The 13,564-nt window shown below is 49.9% G+C and overlaps 2 protein-coding genes across 2 annotated transcripts; both read right to left on the bottom strand.

The window, feature by feature from the left end:
* Positions 1-556: 556 nt before the first annotated feature.
* On the bottom strand, positions 557-7,840 carry LOC122364495. The gene is made up of 3 exons (XM_043334914.1): positions 7,455-7,840; positions 5,544-7,304; positions 557-1,670 (listed from the first exon to the last, which is right to left on the bottom strand). Exons 1-3 carry the CDS (start codon positions 7,611-7,613, stop codon positions 1,485-1,487), a joined length of 2,106 nt encoding a protein of 701 aa, XP_043190849.1. The 5' UTR covers positions 7,614-7,840; the 3' UTR covers positions 557-1,484.
* On the bottom strand, positions 7,834-12,336 carry LOC122364496 (solute carrier family 35 member G1-like). The gene is made up of 2 exons (XM_043334915.1): positions 12,118-12,336; positions 7,834-9,901 (listed from the first exon to the last, which is right to left on the bottom strand). Exons 1-2 carry the CDS (start codon positions 12,184-12,186, stop codon positions 8,783-8,785), a joined length of 1,188 nt encoding a protein of 395 aa, XP_043190850.1. The 5' UTR covers positions 12,187-12,336; the 3' UTR covers positions 7,834-8,782.
* Between the last annotated feature and the right edge of the window lie 1,228 nt (positions 12,337-13,564).

Raw genomic sequence — 13,564 nt, 5'->3', positions numbered from 1 at the left:
ATATCTTCGTCAGAATAATAAATCGGCGTATCGTTCACACTTTTCGACAATAATGGCACACAAACACGATAAAGATGGGTACAAAAACACTTAAAACACGTAGCGAAATAATCACCGAATGAAGGCTTTATTTCGGTGATTATTTCGCTACGTGTTTTAAGTGTTTTTGTACCCATCTTTATCGTGTTTGTGTGCCATTATTGTCGAAAAGTGTGAACGATACGCCGATTTATTATTCTGACGAAGATATAAGCATACACATATATCGAAACGTCACAAACGAGTCTGTTCTCTATTTTATTATCGGCATTGGTCTGTTAACTATATATATATATATATATATATATATATATATATATATATATATATATATATATATATATATATATATATATATATATATATATATATATATATATATATATATTACATACATTTTATTCGTATACGCCTACACACAAGCGCAATGCATATTTGTAGGTACATTATACAACATAACCACATTTCACAATATACCTTTCATCATGGCATTGAATATGAGCGAGCGCGAAGCGAGTCTTTTTCAATATAACGGGCGAATCTCAGTATGAGCGGCCTGACCCGGCCCGACCCGACCCGACTTGGCCTGTAACGCTTTTGATAGGCCTGTAACTCAGCGACCGCTGGGCAGATTGACCTGCGGTCTTTTTGATGGGTAGCCACATACCTTGTACACCGTATTGGACCTTTCTTGATGTGTCTAGGTGACGTCGTGGCATGTGGCACGTGGAAAGCAAAGGATGTTCAAGTTGTTCTGCTGAAGTAGCGATATTGAGAAGCCTATATCTCGGCAACCGCTGGGGCGATTGATTTGCGTTTTTTTTGTAGGGCTGCGTCCCTTCTGCGAAACATCGGACACTCTCGATGCATGTCGGTCACCCCCAGTGCACGTGCAAAATGCAAAGAAAAGAGGTGTCAAGTTTGTTCCCATTACAATAACTCGGAAATCACTGGCGCGATTTCGCCTAAACTTGACATGTATGTATAAGGCACCCACCAGGCACTGCATTCCCATGGGTTACGATAAGGGTGCTACTGCACGTGCGCACGTGCAGGGGGCGTTTCCAGATCTCGAGAACGGCTGTGACGACTGCGCTCAAATTTGATGAGCGGCTAGAGACCGGTTGGTAGGGTGCAGTGCACAAGCCAGTTGGAAGTACCCTCTCGCCCTTCCGCGCGTGCAGGGCTCACTCTCTCGCTCGCTCGTCTTCGGTCAAAAGGCGTTTTACTGGTCTATCTTTATCTCCATATTTATGAATCTAAGCTGTATTATTACGGAGTATATTTCCATCACGGCATGCCTCAACATTTCAGCTCCATACAACTCAAGGTCTCTTCTGTCCAGTCCACGAGCCATTATCACAATATCGCGCCTTAAAAAAGCGTATTTTCACAATCGCGTACCTTACAACCAAGCATATCGAGTCCGTGGTCAACCTCGCTTATCACACGGCCGATATGTAGAGCTCGTTCCTGACCATTTCGGCAGCTGGGTCCGCTGAAATCGGCTCGCCGAGCGGGGGCACCGGCGCGATCTCGGCGTACTCTGGTAGGTCATCGGTTTCAGGACACTGCACGACCGCTGCGGCTGCGAGGACAGGCCCGCGCTCCTCCGCCGCGGCCGCCTCCACCTGCCGGAGAAGACGTTCTCAATCACATGGGCACTTGCAATTGACATGCAGTTGACATAGTCGGAGTGAAATTCGTGTGCTGAACTCGTGCATACAGCTTATGGGAGTATGCATGCGCGTATCTATCCGATTCATGAGTGACCCGTAGGTTTGTAGGTCAGTAGGCGGCTGTAAATCATATATGACACGCGGCAGAGTGAATTTACATTTCACAGTAAATCTTTACAATCAGGTACCGGCTACCGCGCTTCCTCGGAGACCGATCACGGCGTTGTATCCGTGTTACTGTGTAATGCAATTTACATATACATGCTAAACAGTAAACTCATTCGTACAGTGATGTTAGTGTGATGATGGTCACTATAAAGCTGAATTCTTGGCATTCAGTATTACCTACATTAGTATTTTTGATATAGCGCAGGACATGCCTATTACCTAATGTTTCAAACTAATGGTATATTTTGATAATGTACTTGTGAACGTTCCAGTAAATATGATATTCACAAAGCACTAAGAGATTTACACCTGCCAGGTAACGTCACTCTCACAAAAGATGCTGTTCATAGTGTTCAATGCTCACACTCACTATGATTAGTCTAAATACCATGCTCCTGCATGAGCCCGGAACGTGTCCGGGCCCCCAGGGCCACTGAGAAAAATAAGAATCCTCACCATTTTAACTGAGGTATCTACCGATGGCCATTCACCCCAATCATTCCCATTCAAATTTCGTTCAAGTTATGAATCAGTTGTAGTAAGTAGGGAGTTGATAGCTCAATTCAATTTTGTCTTAATTGCTTAAATTTTCTCTAAGCTTATTTAGACCCGAACCCCACTAGGCTTTTCAGCCGATCGAATTGGAGGGAGGTAGGGGGAGGGGGGGGGGGGGGGCAGATTCCGCCCTAACTTCAGCTTCCGAACGGACGGTCGTAGAAAGATGAGGAAAACGGCAATTGAAAGCCCTTAACAAGACTTATGATGTCATTTTTTCTGCAGAAGTAGATCAAAGGTCACGCCAAGGTCGGCTCAAAGGTAAAAATTGCAAATTTTTACTTTACTGCCTACTGGCTTTGTAGCCCGGTTAGCGAAGAACAGACTGAGATTGATCACCCAAGACGCGTTCTCAGGATACCATGAAAATAAGATGCATTGCATACAATGGCATGCAAAAGTCAAAGTCAAGGTCAGTTTATCAAAGACAAAGTGTTATGCTATATTTAATTCCTTACAAGGTTAACAACTCCCAAAAATCTTTTTTTATTGTTTTGCGTTTTGACGTAATTAAAAATTTAGTAACTTCTACATTTTTAACTGATTCATCTAAAAATTGTAGGGGAGACTGGGGTGGGTTGTATCAGTTTTTACTCCGAGACCCATAACCTCGTAACTATCCGTGATAAACTCATTATTTCCATACTATCCCCTTCCTTGATTCTTCTGCTTTTTTGTGCAAAGTAACTTTTCCGCTACCTCTACCAGTTTTTCTTCTACGGTCTCTCGAATAGAACAATGTTTTTGATACAACTTGCCCCATGGCTTGGGTGAGTTGTATCACACGGTGGGGTAATTTGTATCACTAGGTATTTCACGTTTCAGGGAGTGTGCTTGCTACTGGTTTTGAACATAACAACAACATTAAATGGGGTTAATACAATGTATAGGTATGCTCAAAGGCTTCACTTTATTAGACCAAACTTAGGTCAATGCAATCCGAACGAAACATCAACAGACTAGACGCAAAAGTGGCCCGTTAAGAGCAAAGAAGCTAACACATTGTGCCGAAATGGAACGAGCATTGACTAGCTACCTACAAACGCGAGCCAGGGCTTAGCTTTCGCGATCAAAAGCAACATACCCATACATACATACATGCATACATGTTACAACATACCTCACCCGGCTCTGATACAACATGTACCTAGCCGCCATCTTGGAAAAAACATCCTCGTGCTCAAAAAACAGCGGACAGCTGGAGAAATCCGTTTTCACTCACGCAGCCTTAGAACCTACCCTCACCACCGCTACGGAGATCTTTCAAATTCGTGCACATCTAAATGCCCAGAACACACATTTTCTTGCAACTTATTTTTTTAGAATGACATTAAAAAAACATAAAATCGGCTCTCACCTCGAGACGCGTCCACTCAGCCACAAGACAGAACAGGGAAAGGTGGCGCCCGGAAAACCTCGTCGGCTGGTCGTGTCGCGAGCGCCATCCATTGGATAAGTTTGGCACAATTCGCCCTGATACAACTTGGACATGATACAACTCTCCCCGCTCTCCCCTAATGTCGGTGAAAGATCGTAGGTATTTCTCTAACAAAGGTATGTCATTCTGTTTTTATTAACTTTAAATTTGGAATTTTATAACTTTAAAAAAAAAATCAGCTTAACCCTCGCCCTCTGGCAGGGTGGTCGATGCGACCCCTCCCCCTCTAAGGGTTTTCAAAGATAGCGTAAAAACGGCGGCGCGCAGCGCCGCCAAATTTGGCACAGCCTATAGCGCAACCTTTTTACACGTGACCTGAAAATGTCAGGTACGAGTGACCTTGGGTCAGGTCACCAGGTCAGAAAACCGGTACAAGGTCATGGTCAAATTTCAATTTTCTTTATGCACCTGTATAACTCTCAGTTTTGGGACTGATTTCCTTCAAACTTTCAGGATATGCTAAGTTTACCGAGTTGTATAACATATAGTTCGTTTTATTTGATGTCACTGACCTGAGGTCAGTTAGAGGTCATTACGTCGTAATGTTAAGCCTATGGGAAAATATTCAATTCGGAAAATACTGGAGATATCCGCTTCGTTCTATCACTTTTGTGCTTTAAAACCTCAGTACTTAACATAAGGTCACTTGGTGCTTCTTTGTTTGGTGTACTTATCCATGGGTCAGGTCAAATGAGGTCAACTGAGGTCAAACGACGTTTGTGCCAATAACTTGTCACATGATAAAGATACAGCTTCCAAAATGGCATCATTCTGTTCCTCTTGAAGAGCCGAGTCGAATGATATGCAACATTAAGCATTTCGACCATTCTTAAGACTTAATTTGTACTTAAGATGTGCTTAACTTTTTAAGTACACTTAAGCAAGCAAATACCTAAGTATATCATTCGACGCGCCGTGACGTGCTGAGATCACTGGTGCTTTCTTTTTGCTCTATCTTAGATCAAAAGTTATAAGCGAAAAACTTCTGACCTGTTTTTAGCGAAATTTTTACATTGATACCCCCCAAAACCCCCCTAAATATTGACCTAGAGCAACCAAATTTGCACAGGGGCGAGAAATTCAGAGGGCCCACCTACTTACCAAATTTGGTGTTTCTAGGTGCCATACGTGTTATGAAAAATGGCAAATGCCCTGCCAGGGCGAGGGTTAAAAAATGACCAAAATCCAAAGTTTTCAAAAATCGAGGCAGCCATTTGAAAGACAAAGTAGTGTCATATTGTCTTGCTGTACCTATGCCCTTATTAAAAAAAAACTGAAGATTTTAGAAGCGTTTGAAGTTTTGCCATCTTTGAAGCGAAAATGGCGCGGCATGACGTCACTAACACGTGTTTTTATCAACAGACAAAATCTGACAGAGTTCCTAAGTTTTTGGGGAACATGTCACTTTGAGGCATGATAACGATAAGGTACTGAAAGATTGACGTCGCTGGCTTAGCGTGTTTAGAAGCTATTGGCGAAAAACGGGTGGAGGGGGGGGGGGCAGATTCAGTCCTTCCCCAGCGGGCGCGGGTTAAGTCGTCAAAATTTCAGCTCGCCCACGCGGATGGTAACAGAAACAAGCTGTTTCTAGCTGTTATTTTGTTGAGTTTACTGGCGCCCATTCCGATCAAAAGCAGCCTCAGGGTTAGTTGGCACCCGCTCACCTGAGAGTCGCGGCGGAGCGGTGACTGCGCGGCATCCTGATCGGCGCGTGCGTCGGCGGCCGAGGCGTCAACTCTGCCGGCGCCGGGCATGTTTGCATACGTGTGCTCGGCGTCTCTCAGACGATCCGGCTGGCAGCTGCAGCCGGCCGTGTCGGCCGAGACGGCGTACCGCGCGGTCGGCGGACAGGTGCAGGCGCGCGCCTCCGGCGAGTTGGGGTGCGCCGACTCCGACGGACGGGCGGCCATCGGAGGGTCGGCCACCTCCGAGTAGATCGCCTGCGACTGCCCGGTGTCACCGGGAATCACCAGTCGGCAGTAGGCGCCCGGGCTGCCGGGCGCTGTCTTCCCGCCTGCCGAGTGCTGACCGACGCAGTCGGCGCCGGCCGGTTCGGATCGCCACGGCCGGTCGGAGCGACTCTTCGGCAGACGGCGGCAACACCGGACGACGATGATGATGAGAAGCACGGTTAGCGCCAGTAGGAGACTCGCCAGGGCCGCCACGCCCAGGTACGACCAACCGGGCGCCAGAGGGGCGTGGTCGTCTGACTGACCTTTCAGACCGCCGGCGCCGGCCGGTGTACCGCAGTGCTGAGCGGTGAACTCGCCCAGCGAAATGCCTTCGACGGTACAGTTTCCGGCCTCGATTTGTCGTAGTAATGCGTCCTGCTCCTCCGTGATTGTGTTCACGGTTCCTCGGAAGCCAGAGGCGTTCCGTGCGCCATTGGAGGCGCCCAACAGGAGCTGACGCGCCCAGCTGGGGGTGCTGCAGGCACAGCCGCCAGTCAGCTGGAGGTCGGTCAGCGCGACCGGTGCAGCAGCGGAGAGCCTCAGGGCACCCGGCTCCGCGCGCTCCACACTCAGACCGTCCACCGAGAGGCCGCCGTCCGATTCGGTCAGCTGCAGGCCCCTCAGCGCATCGCGGCGCAGGAAGCCGACCTTCAGCCGGTGGAGGGACACCGAGTCTGCGGACGCCACCTGCAGCGCCCACGAGCTCAGCTCGCCGACGGAGGTGCTGGAGACGTGCAGCAGGGTGGCGTTCACGCTGACGGCTGCCGGGCTGGCGCTGGCGATCCGGCAGCGGGAGACGGTGATGTTTCCGATGGTGCCGTGGATGCTGCGCGGCGACAGGTGGCCCAAGGTGCAGTCGTCCATGGCGAGCCGTTTCCAGCCCCCACTGGCGTCCAGACAGCGCGATTCCACACTCGAAAGTGTCACGGAGCGGAGTAAAACGTCTGTGGACCCTCCGAACGCGTGCGGGGGACATGCGTCGGCCTCGACATTCCGGAGGCTCAGGGTTCCGAGTTTGCCGCTGATGGCTCCGGGGCTCAGCCGTAAAGAGCGGACGTTCTCGAGCTGCAGGGAGCTGATCATGCCGCCGATCGCGCCCGTCTCCAGTGTCAGGGTGCTGACGTTGGAGAACTCCACACGGTGGAACATCGAGTCGAACGGCAGGGCGTCAGTCTCGACGTACACGCTGTCTGCGTTTGTGACGGACAGGGTCGCCAGTTTGCTGTGCCAGCCGAGGAAGGCCGACTTTCTTATTTGCAGTTCACCAACGTCCTTCACTGTAAGCGAGACGTTTCTGTCGGCTTCTATTTGCACCTCGGTGCTCTCCTCCAAAACTAGCCTTTCGATGTCGGAGAAAAGCATTCTGCGTAGGTTGTGATTGGAGGACACTGCGTCGCGTTTTAACCAAACGCTTCGACCTCGTAGAATTCTAGCTTCTTCCAAGTTCGGTGCCCCTCTCAGTAGTATGTTAATCTATGGGAATAACACAACATTGCATGTCAAAACATTAGTATCTTGTATCGTTTTTTAAAAACGAGAACATTGTAAAAGGCATCAATTCTTTCACTTGGAGAAATAGCATAGCTTAGATATTGGATGACTCCCCGGCCCTAACGTGCTCACCTCAGGGACACTGAAGCTGCAGGTCAGATGGGTGCGATCGTCGTCATAACAGCATCCCACTTTGTTACACTCTCTCGCCAAGGCGTATCCGATGACGTCACAGAGTAGGAGCAGCACGGCCAGGGTGACCGATACTGCTCTCCGGCGGCGTTCCACCATGCTGAGCGGCGCAGTTCGGGTCGTCCACAGCCGGTTCGCCAGCTCCTCTGGTGCGGCGGGTCACTGGCACATCCCCTGACACCCACTGGTCAGCCCTGGCGCCTTATCGCCTGCAGTGACGTCACTTCCAGCCGTGACGTAAAACGTCCACTGAGAGGTTCACAGTCCCCTCACACACCATTCCATCCCAGCTAAAAGTTTTTGCTAAAAAGTTCGCTTATTTGAATAAACAATGATGTTTATTTATTGGTTCGCTAAGGATCGAAGCGCGAAATCATATCAGTTTTCAATTCATTTTAAGCGTGCTTTGGGATGAGCACATTCTGGTGTCAAAGCTTTGCTAACCCTAACATGATAGAAACATCAGTAGTTACGTTTCTGTCATGTAGATGGAACATACCACTAACGCTCAGCCGTTTAGGGTGCAGCCAGGACCCTGACCCTCTGCACGTTTTTGTGCACGGTGCACGATGACCGGACGCGTGAGGCGGATTGCTGATGTAGCGACGTTTCCCTCCACCGCGCCGTTCGCAGCTTCCTTTCCCTGTCCGGTGACTGGGTATGTCTGCAGGACCCAGGATTTCCCGAGGCCCGACAATCACATCCGGACACTGTCAACTCGTCAAGAGAGCAAATATGACTCATGCTTAGTCATTTATGTGTAGTTACAATGTGTACCTATATGTGGACAGTTGAACACATATTTCAAATATGCGGTAATTGTGCGTGCCTGCACATCAGGCATTGCATTATTAAAAAAGTTCACACGACGCGACGCTACAATTTCACTGCGACCGGACCTTTCGGTTCACCATTCCTGGTGTTAATTGCTTTAGCAGGGCTGCTTATGAAAGTCACGCAAGATATTCGACATATCAATATCATAGGTAATACCTACCGGTAAAACGTTTGAAACCACAATATAAATATTGCGAGCCAAATGATAAACCAACATCATCGGAGGAAGGTGGTTTGTAATGAGGGAGAACATACCCATAGGGTCTCGCATCCTTATGCAGCCTCGCAAGTTCAATGTGCCGTATTGCTCCGGCACCCTTTTCCCGTCCCACTTTCTATATAGGTGTAACCATTGGACATCATATTTAACATACCTATTTGACGTCCACTAAGTATCACGGTTCGTTTGACAGAAAACGACGATTCTAAGCTCAGTCACCCTCGGTGGGCTTCTTCTGCTGGCTGTGTCGTGCCTCGTACCACTTCCTGGCCGCCACCAGGAGCACGGAGATGACGACCAGCGCCATGCCGATGAAGGAGTACATGCCGGGCACCTGGTCGAACCACACCACCTGCCAGACCACGGCGTACAGGATGTCGGTGGTGCGCGCCACCGCCACCGGGCCGGCCAGCTCCAGCTGGCACGCCTTCGTGAAACACATCTGCACCAGGAAACTGAGCACGCCGACAGCGAGCACCAGCAGCCAGGGCAGCGCCGTGGTGGGCAGCGAGCGGTCGCCCACGGTCAGCCACACGATCACCGACAGCGGCACGGCCGTCAGACTGAACACCGACACCGTGGCCGAGTAGTGCACGTCACGGAGCTGGCGCAGCGACACGTACGTGATGGACGTCACCACCGTGGCCGTGCAGGCCAGCACGGGGCCGACCGCGCTGTAGCCCTCGCCGGTGCCGCCGCCGAACAGGAACGGCGGCCGCACGATCAGCACGATCCCCGCGAGCGTGCCGGCGATGGTGAGGGCGTTCACCCACGTGAACGGCTCCTTCAGCCACAGGCGCGCGAACACGGCCACAAAGACGGGCACGCTGAGCACGATCACACTAGCGTCGGCCAGAGGCATTAGACGCATCGCGTAAAACTTGAGCACGAGTCCGGCGGTGCCGAGTACCGAGCGGACCAGCATCGTGCGCCGGCGGCCGCGCGGGAAGATGGACGTGCCACGACGAATGGCCACGGCCATCGCCGGGACGAGAAGGATGGCGAAACGGAACGCCGACAGGGCCGCCGGGTCCACCGAGGACAGGCCTTTGACGAGTGCGTTCACCAATGACGAGCAGAAGGCGGCGAACAGTGCCAGCAGCAGGCCCAGGTGGGAGCTGCAGCGGCCGCCGCTGGGCGCGGCGCTCGCCGGGTCCGCGCTGCCGCCGCAGGGCTCCGGGCGGGGCGGTGCCAGCAGCGGCGTCTTCTCAGAGGTCACATCGGTACAGGAGGAGACCGAGTGACGACAGGAGCGGGTGCCGGTCACCGATGGCAGCGGAGCCGAGTCGGAGTCGTAGTCGCCGCTCAGGTCCAGAGACAGCACTGCTTTCTGTGGACAACAGCGGTACGATGGTGTCACGGAAGGCCAACACCTCCCATATGTCATGGTTTCGCCCATCCCCTTCCCCTTCCTTGCTGTTCTCGGGGCTAGAGTGGTCACTGAAAGTACGGACTGAAATGTAGCAACTCACATCAGAGTCCACTCTCACGATGATAGCGGTTAGCGCGGATCAGTGACCTGTCTATATCTTATCATCTCACGGCGCTCAAACTATGAGTGTTTGACGAAAAACTATCATATTCCGAATAACAACAACATGAGCAACGCTTCCAAATATTTGTTTGAGAATATGCTTGAAAGGTACGCATTTAGGTTGATCCGTAAGCGGTGTCCTTATAAGTAATGACTAATGCCTTTATGAACCCACATAGATACAGTTCTTCACAGCAGGTGAGGTATTCCATCAGTCGTTCGTTTTTTTTTTTAATTGATTATGCTTGCGAAGTTTATCAATCCATGTGCCTGGCACCGGAATAAAACTGTATCTGCTAGGTACCTACGGATATATATATATATATATATATATATATATATATATATATATATATATATATATATATATATATATATATATATATATATATATATATATATATATATATATATATATATATATATATTCTATATGAAACACGATAATTGCACGGAACCTATCAATCTATAGTTTTTATCCTCTCAGTACCTCCGTACATCATTATCTGACTCGCAACCAGGGGTGGATAATTAGGGGTTTGAGGTGCTCGAGCAGCCCTTGAAATTCAAAAGCTACCGTGCAATAGTCCTCCGGGGGTGCTTAACCCTCGCATGTGTAGGGGGGGGGGTCGGATGGACCCCCCCCCATGGTTTTTCGCAAATAACTCGCGTAAAAAGCGTTCGATCGCGACGAAATTTTCAGTACCCTCGCATTGATCAATTTTACACCTACCCTGAAAATTTCATGACCCTGACCCAAATGACCTTTGACCTGTGACCTCTTTTCCGAGACCATGTTTGGCCGGAATCGCGATTTCGCGTATGCCGGCTCGCACTAGCCGCGTGTTTGCAAGCTTTTCGTGGTTTCAAACGTTCAAACATGTTATTTGATGTTACTCCCGTGTGTGTCAAGGTCACCTGAAGGTCAGGTCAGGTCATTGACCTTTGGTGACCTCGGGTGACCTCGGGTCACTTTTTCGAGTTTTACATGTTTCTAGGCTAGTTTTTGGAGCTGAATTCGAATTTAGCAACCATTTGAACATTTACGAAGTAGTTTTGGTGACTTCGTAACATGTTACGAAGCTGTCAGAGGCGGTTGACACGTACTACGAATACCCGTCACGACGCCTACTGGTTGACCTGACCTGACCTGACCCGACCTGGTCTAAATGCTTCAAGACATCATCTGTGATCAAAACTAACACGATATTCGTGATCAGCATCCCGAAAAACCCCTTAACAGCCACACTTTACGACTTTCTAACAGGTCCCGATTTTCCCGACTTTGGGTCATTGACCTGACCTGGAAGGTCAACCAATGACCTAGGACCTTAAAATTGGGTATCATCGGCTTCCTCTCGTCACGGGCAACACGCTCGTTTTTTCCGCGAAGCTCTAGCTCGATCAGGGGCCAAACGGCAAGGGGGGGTCCAACCGACCCCCCCCCTACACATTAGAAGCTGGCAAACGCCGCACACATGCGAGGGTTAACTTACGTCTGAGGCACAAACTGCTTTGCGTAAGCCGCGAGGAGAGTGATGCTGCTTGGAAAACGTAGTAACGTACCTACCCACGCTTTTCTACGCAAGAATTCGAAGCTTCCATTCGCCAGCTGCTAGAAAAGCACCCCCTGGGATTATGACAATTCTCCGCCCCTGCTCGCAACTTTGAACTTCGAAGCTATTCCCCGATATCACAACATGAGAGAGCGCATGTAACTTTTTGCACCTTTTTGCCCGTCCTATTTATTTAGCCGTCCTAACATCAACATGACTGTCATAAAGATAATTTGCCCCTCGACAAAAAAAAAAAAAATCCATGACTAAGGCCTGCGTAGGCCACCGGGCCTTACTAAAATCTTCATTAAACAACATCAGAAAGAAAGACCACCGCAGATTATCATGGTCAAATATATCCTATATAGACGTCAGCACGTAATCTATAGACATCTGTGGCTAGCAAAGCCTCCACAGTCACTGCGATGCAATGGGTGCTCTGCACCCTAATCTCACCGGTTTGGCGGTAGGGGGACCGTCTCCGGACTGGGTCTTGGGGGTTGACATCGCTGACCGTGAGACCATAGGAGACAATACCGGAGCAAGCCGGAACACCTTCCGTCTGCCAACTGACTGTCCAAACTGTCAGCGGCGTCACTTCTGCGCCGCTGGCTCCTCAGGAATGACATCTGTCTCGCAGACTCAGTGCAGTGAGACCAAATCCAGACCGCAACTGTCGCAGATTTGTTTATCTTTGCGGAGGCTCGTCGGCAGGCGGCACGATGGACCTCTGTAGAGGTCAGCCGACGCTCAGTGGCGGCGGCACCAGCGCCTTTGCCCTGCACAGCCCGCTGATATCAAGGCCGCGCGGCACGTGGCCCCGGGGAGGTGCGCGTCTGTGGTGCGGGCAGGGGTGGGTCCGACACGGCTGCTGGACAGCATCAGTGACGTCAGTGACCCGACGGTCAGGCGCCGCGGTCTGCACATTTCCTCAGATATACCAGACACATGAATTCAGACAGGTATGGAGTGTGGAAGATCGGCAGACATGAAACACATCTGCTGCCAAAGTGGAAGTCTCTGTATCATCTTGTTTATACCTACGACAAAAGAAGAGGAAGAAATCGGAGGCGGAAAAACACTGAGCCAATAAACACTTAGTTCAAAGGTTTTTCAAAGGCTGCTGCAGACCGCGGTGAGCGAGAGCAGCGAGAGAAATGCACGATAATGTGAAATCCGAATAATTACATAGCAAGCTATACAGTACACCTACATGGTAACGGTTTGCTGAGCAAGGCACACGGCACATGCAGCTTGCATGACATTTGCCCGTAGCCTCTTTGAAAAACAACACCAGTTCATTTTGAAATCTTTTTGTGACTCACGATTAGCGTTTTTACCATCCACATACGATACTTGCTGATGCAACCGATAACGAACAAACCGGAAGAACCTATATAGAAGCAGCCCTATTCAGTAATATTCATGCAACATTGAGGGATCTATACATAGGATGCCTCCGAAAGACGTGATACAATCGGCTTTCGGGGCGAGGGCTAGGCGGGCAGCCACTTCAAAATATAAACATCACATATGTTTTCATGGCGCTGAGTTTCTGACAACGGTCGACCGACACGGTAACTTAGTCAACTACACAGTTACCAGAGGCTGACCATATACCCGGCGACCATCCGGAGCCGCTGACCGGGTCAGCACATCGCGCACGGGCTAGCTCCGGTCTGCAGCCCACCCTTATCAGAAAGATCGGGGCCTATAACTGTGCCTTTGGTCGACTGCCGCGGCTGATATCGTTCTGCATTTCATCGGTGAGGTGGGCAGAACACCTGGCCCTGCGCGGGCTATCCCAATTTTATCCTGACTTTGTATATTTTTTTTGTAAGCTGGTGACCTGACCTGAAAGGGCTTAGGCCTGAAATTTTAATTGAATGTGCCAGCACAATTG

The sequence above is a fragment of the Amphibalanus amphitrite genome, unplaced genomic scaffold (assembly GCF_019059575.1).
Source record: "Amphibalanus amphitrite isolate SeventyFive unplaced genomic scaffold, NRLGWU_Aamphi_draft 000679F_arrow, whole genome shotgun sequence".
NCBI classification, from domain to species: domain Eukaryota; kingdom Metazoa; phylum Arthropoda; class Thecostraca; order Balanomorpha; family Balanidae; genus Amphibalanus; species Amphibalanus amphitrite.
Note: the sequence above shows the minus strand (reverse complement) of the source record. Positions and strands in the feature narration are given on the sequence as shown.

Bases quoted from the DNA above. Each gene is read 5' to 3' on its own strand.
- LOC122364495 (XM_043334914.1), bottom strand. From the start codon at position 7,613: ATGGTGGAACGCCGCCGGAGAGCAGTATCGGTCACCCTGGCCGTGCTG. The intron at 7,305-7,454 runs GTGAGCACGTTA...TTATTCCCATAG, and splicing joins GCAGCTTCAGTGTCCCTGAG to ATTAACATACTACTGAGAGG. The intron at 1,671-5,543 runs GTGAGCGGGTGC...CTTCTCCGGCAG, and splicing joins CGCTCCGCCGCGACTCTCAG to GTGGAGGCGGCCGCGGCGGA.
- LOC122364496 (XM_043334915.1), bottom strand. From the start codon at position 12,186: ATGGTCTCACGGTCAGCGATGTCAACCCCCAAGACCCAGTCCGGAGAC. The intron at 9,902-12,117 runs GTGAGATTAGGG...TGTTGTCCACAG, and splicing joins GTCCCCCTACCGCCAAACCG to AAAGCAGTGCTGTCTCTGGA.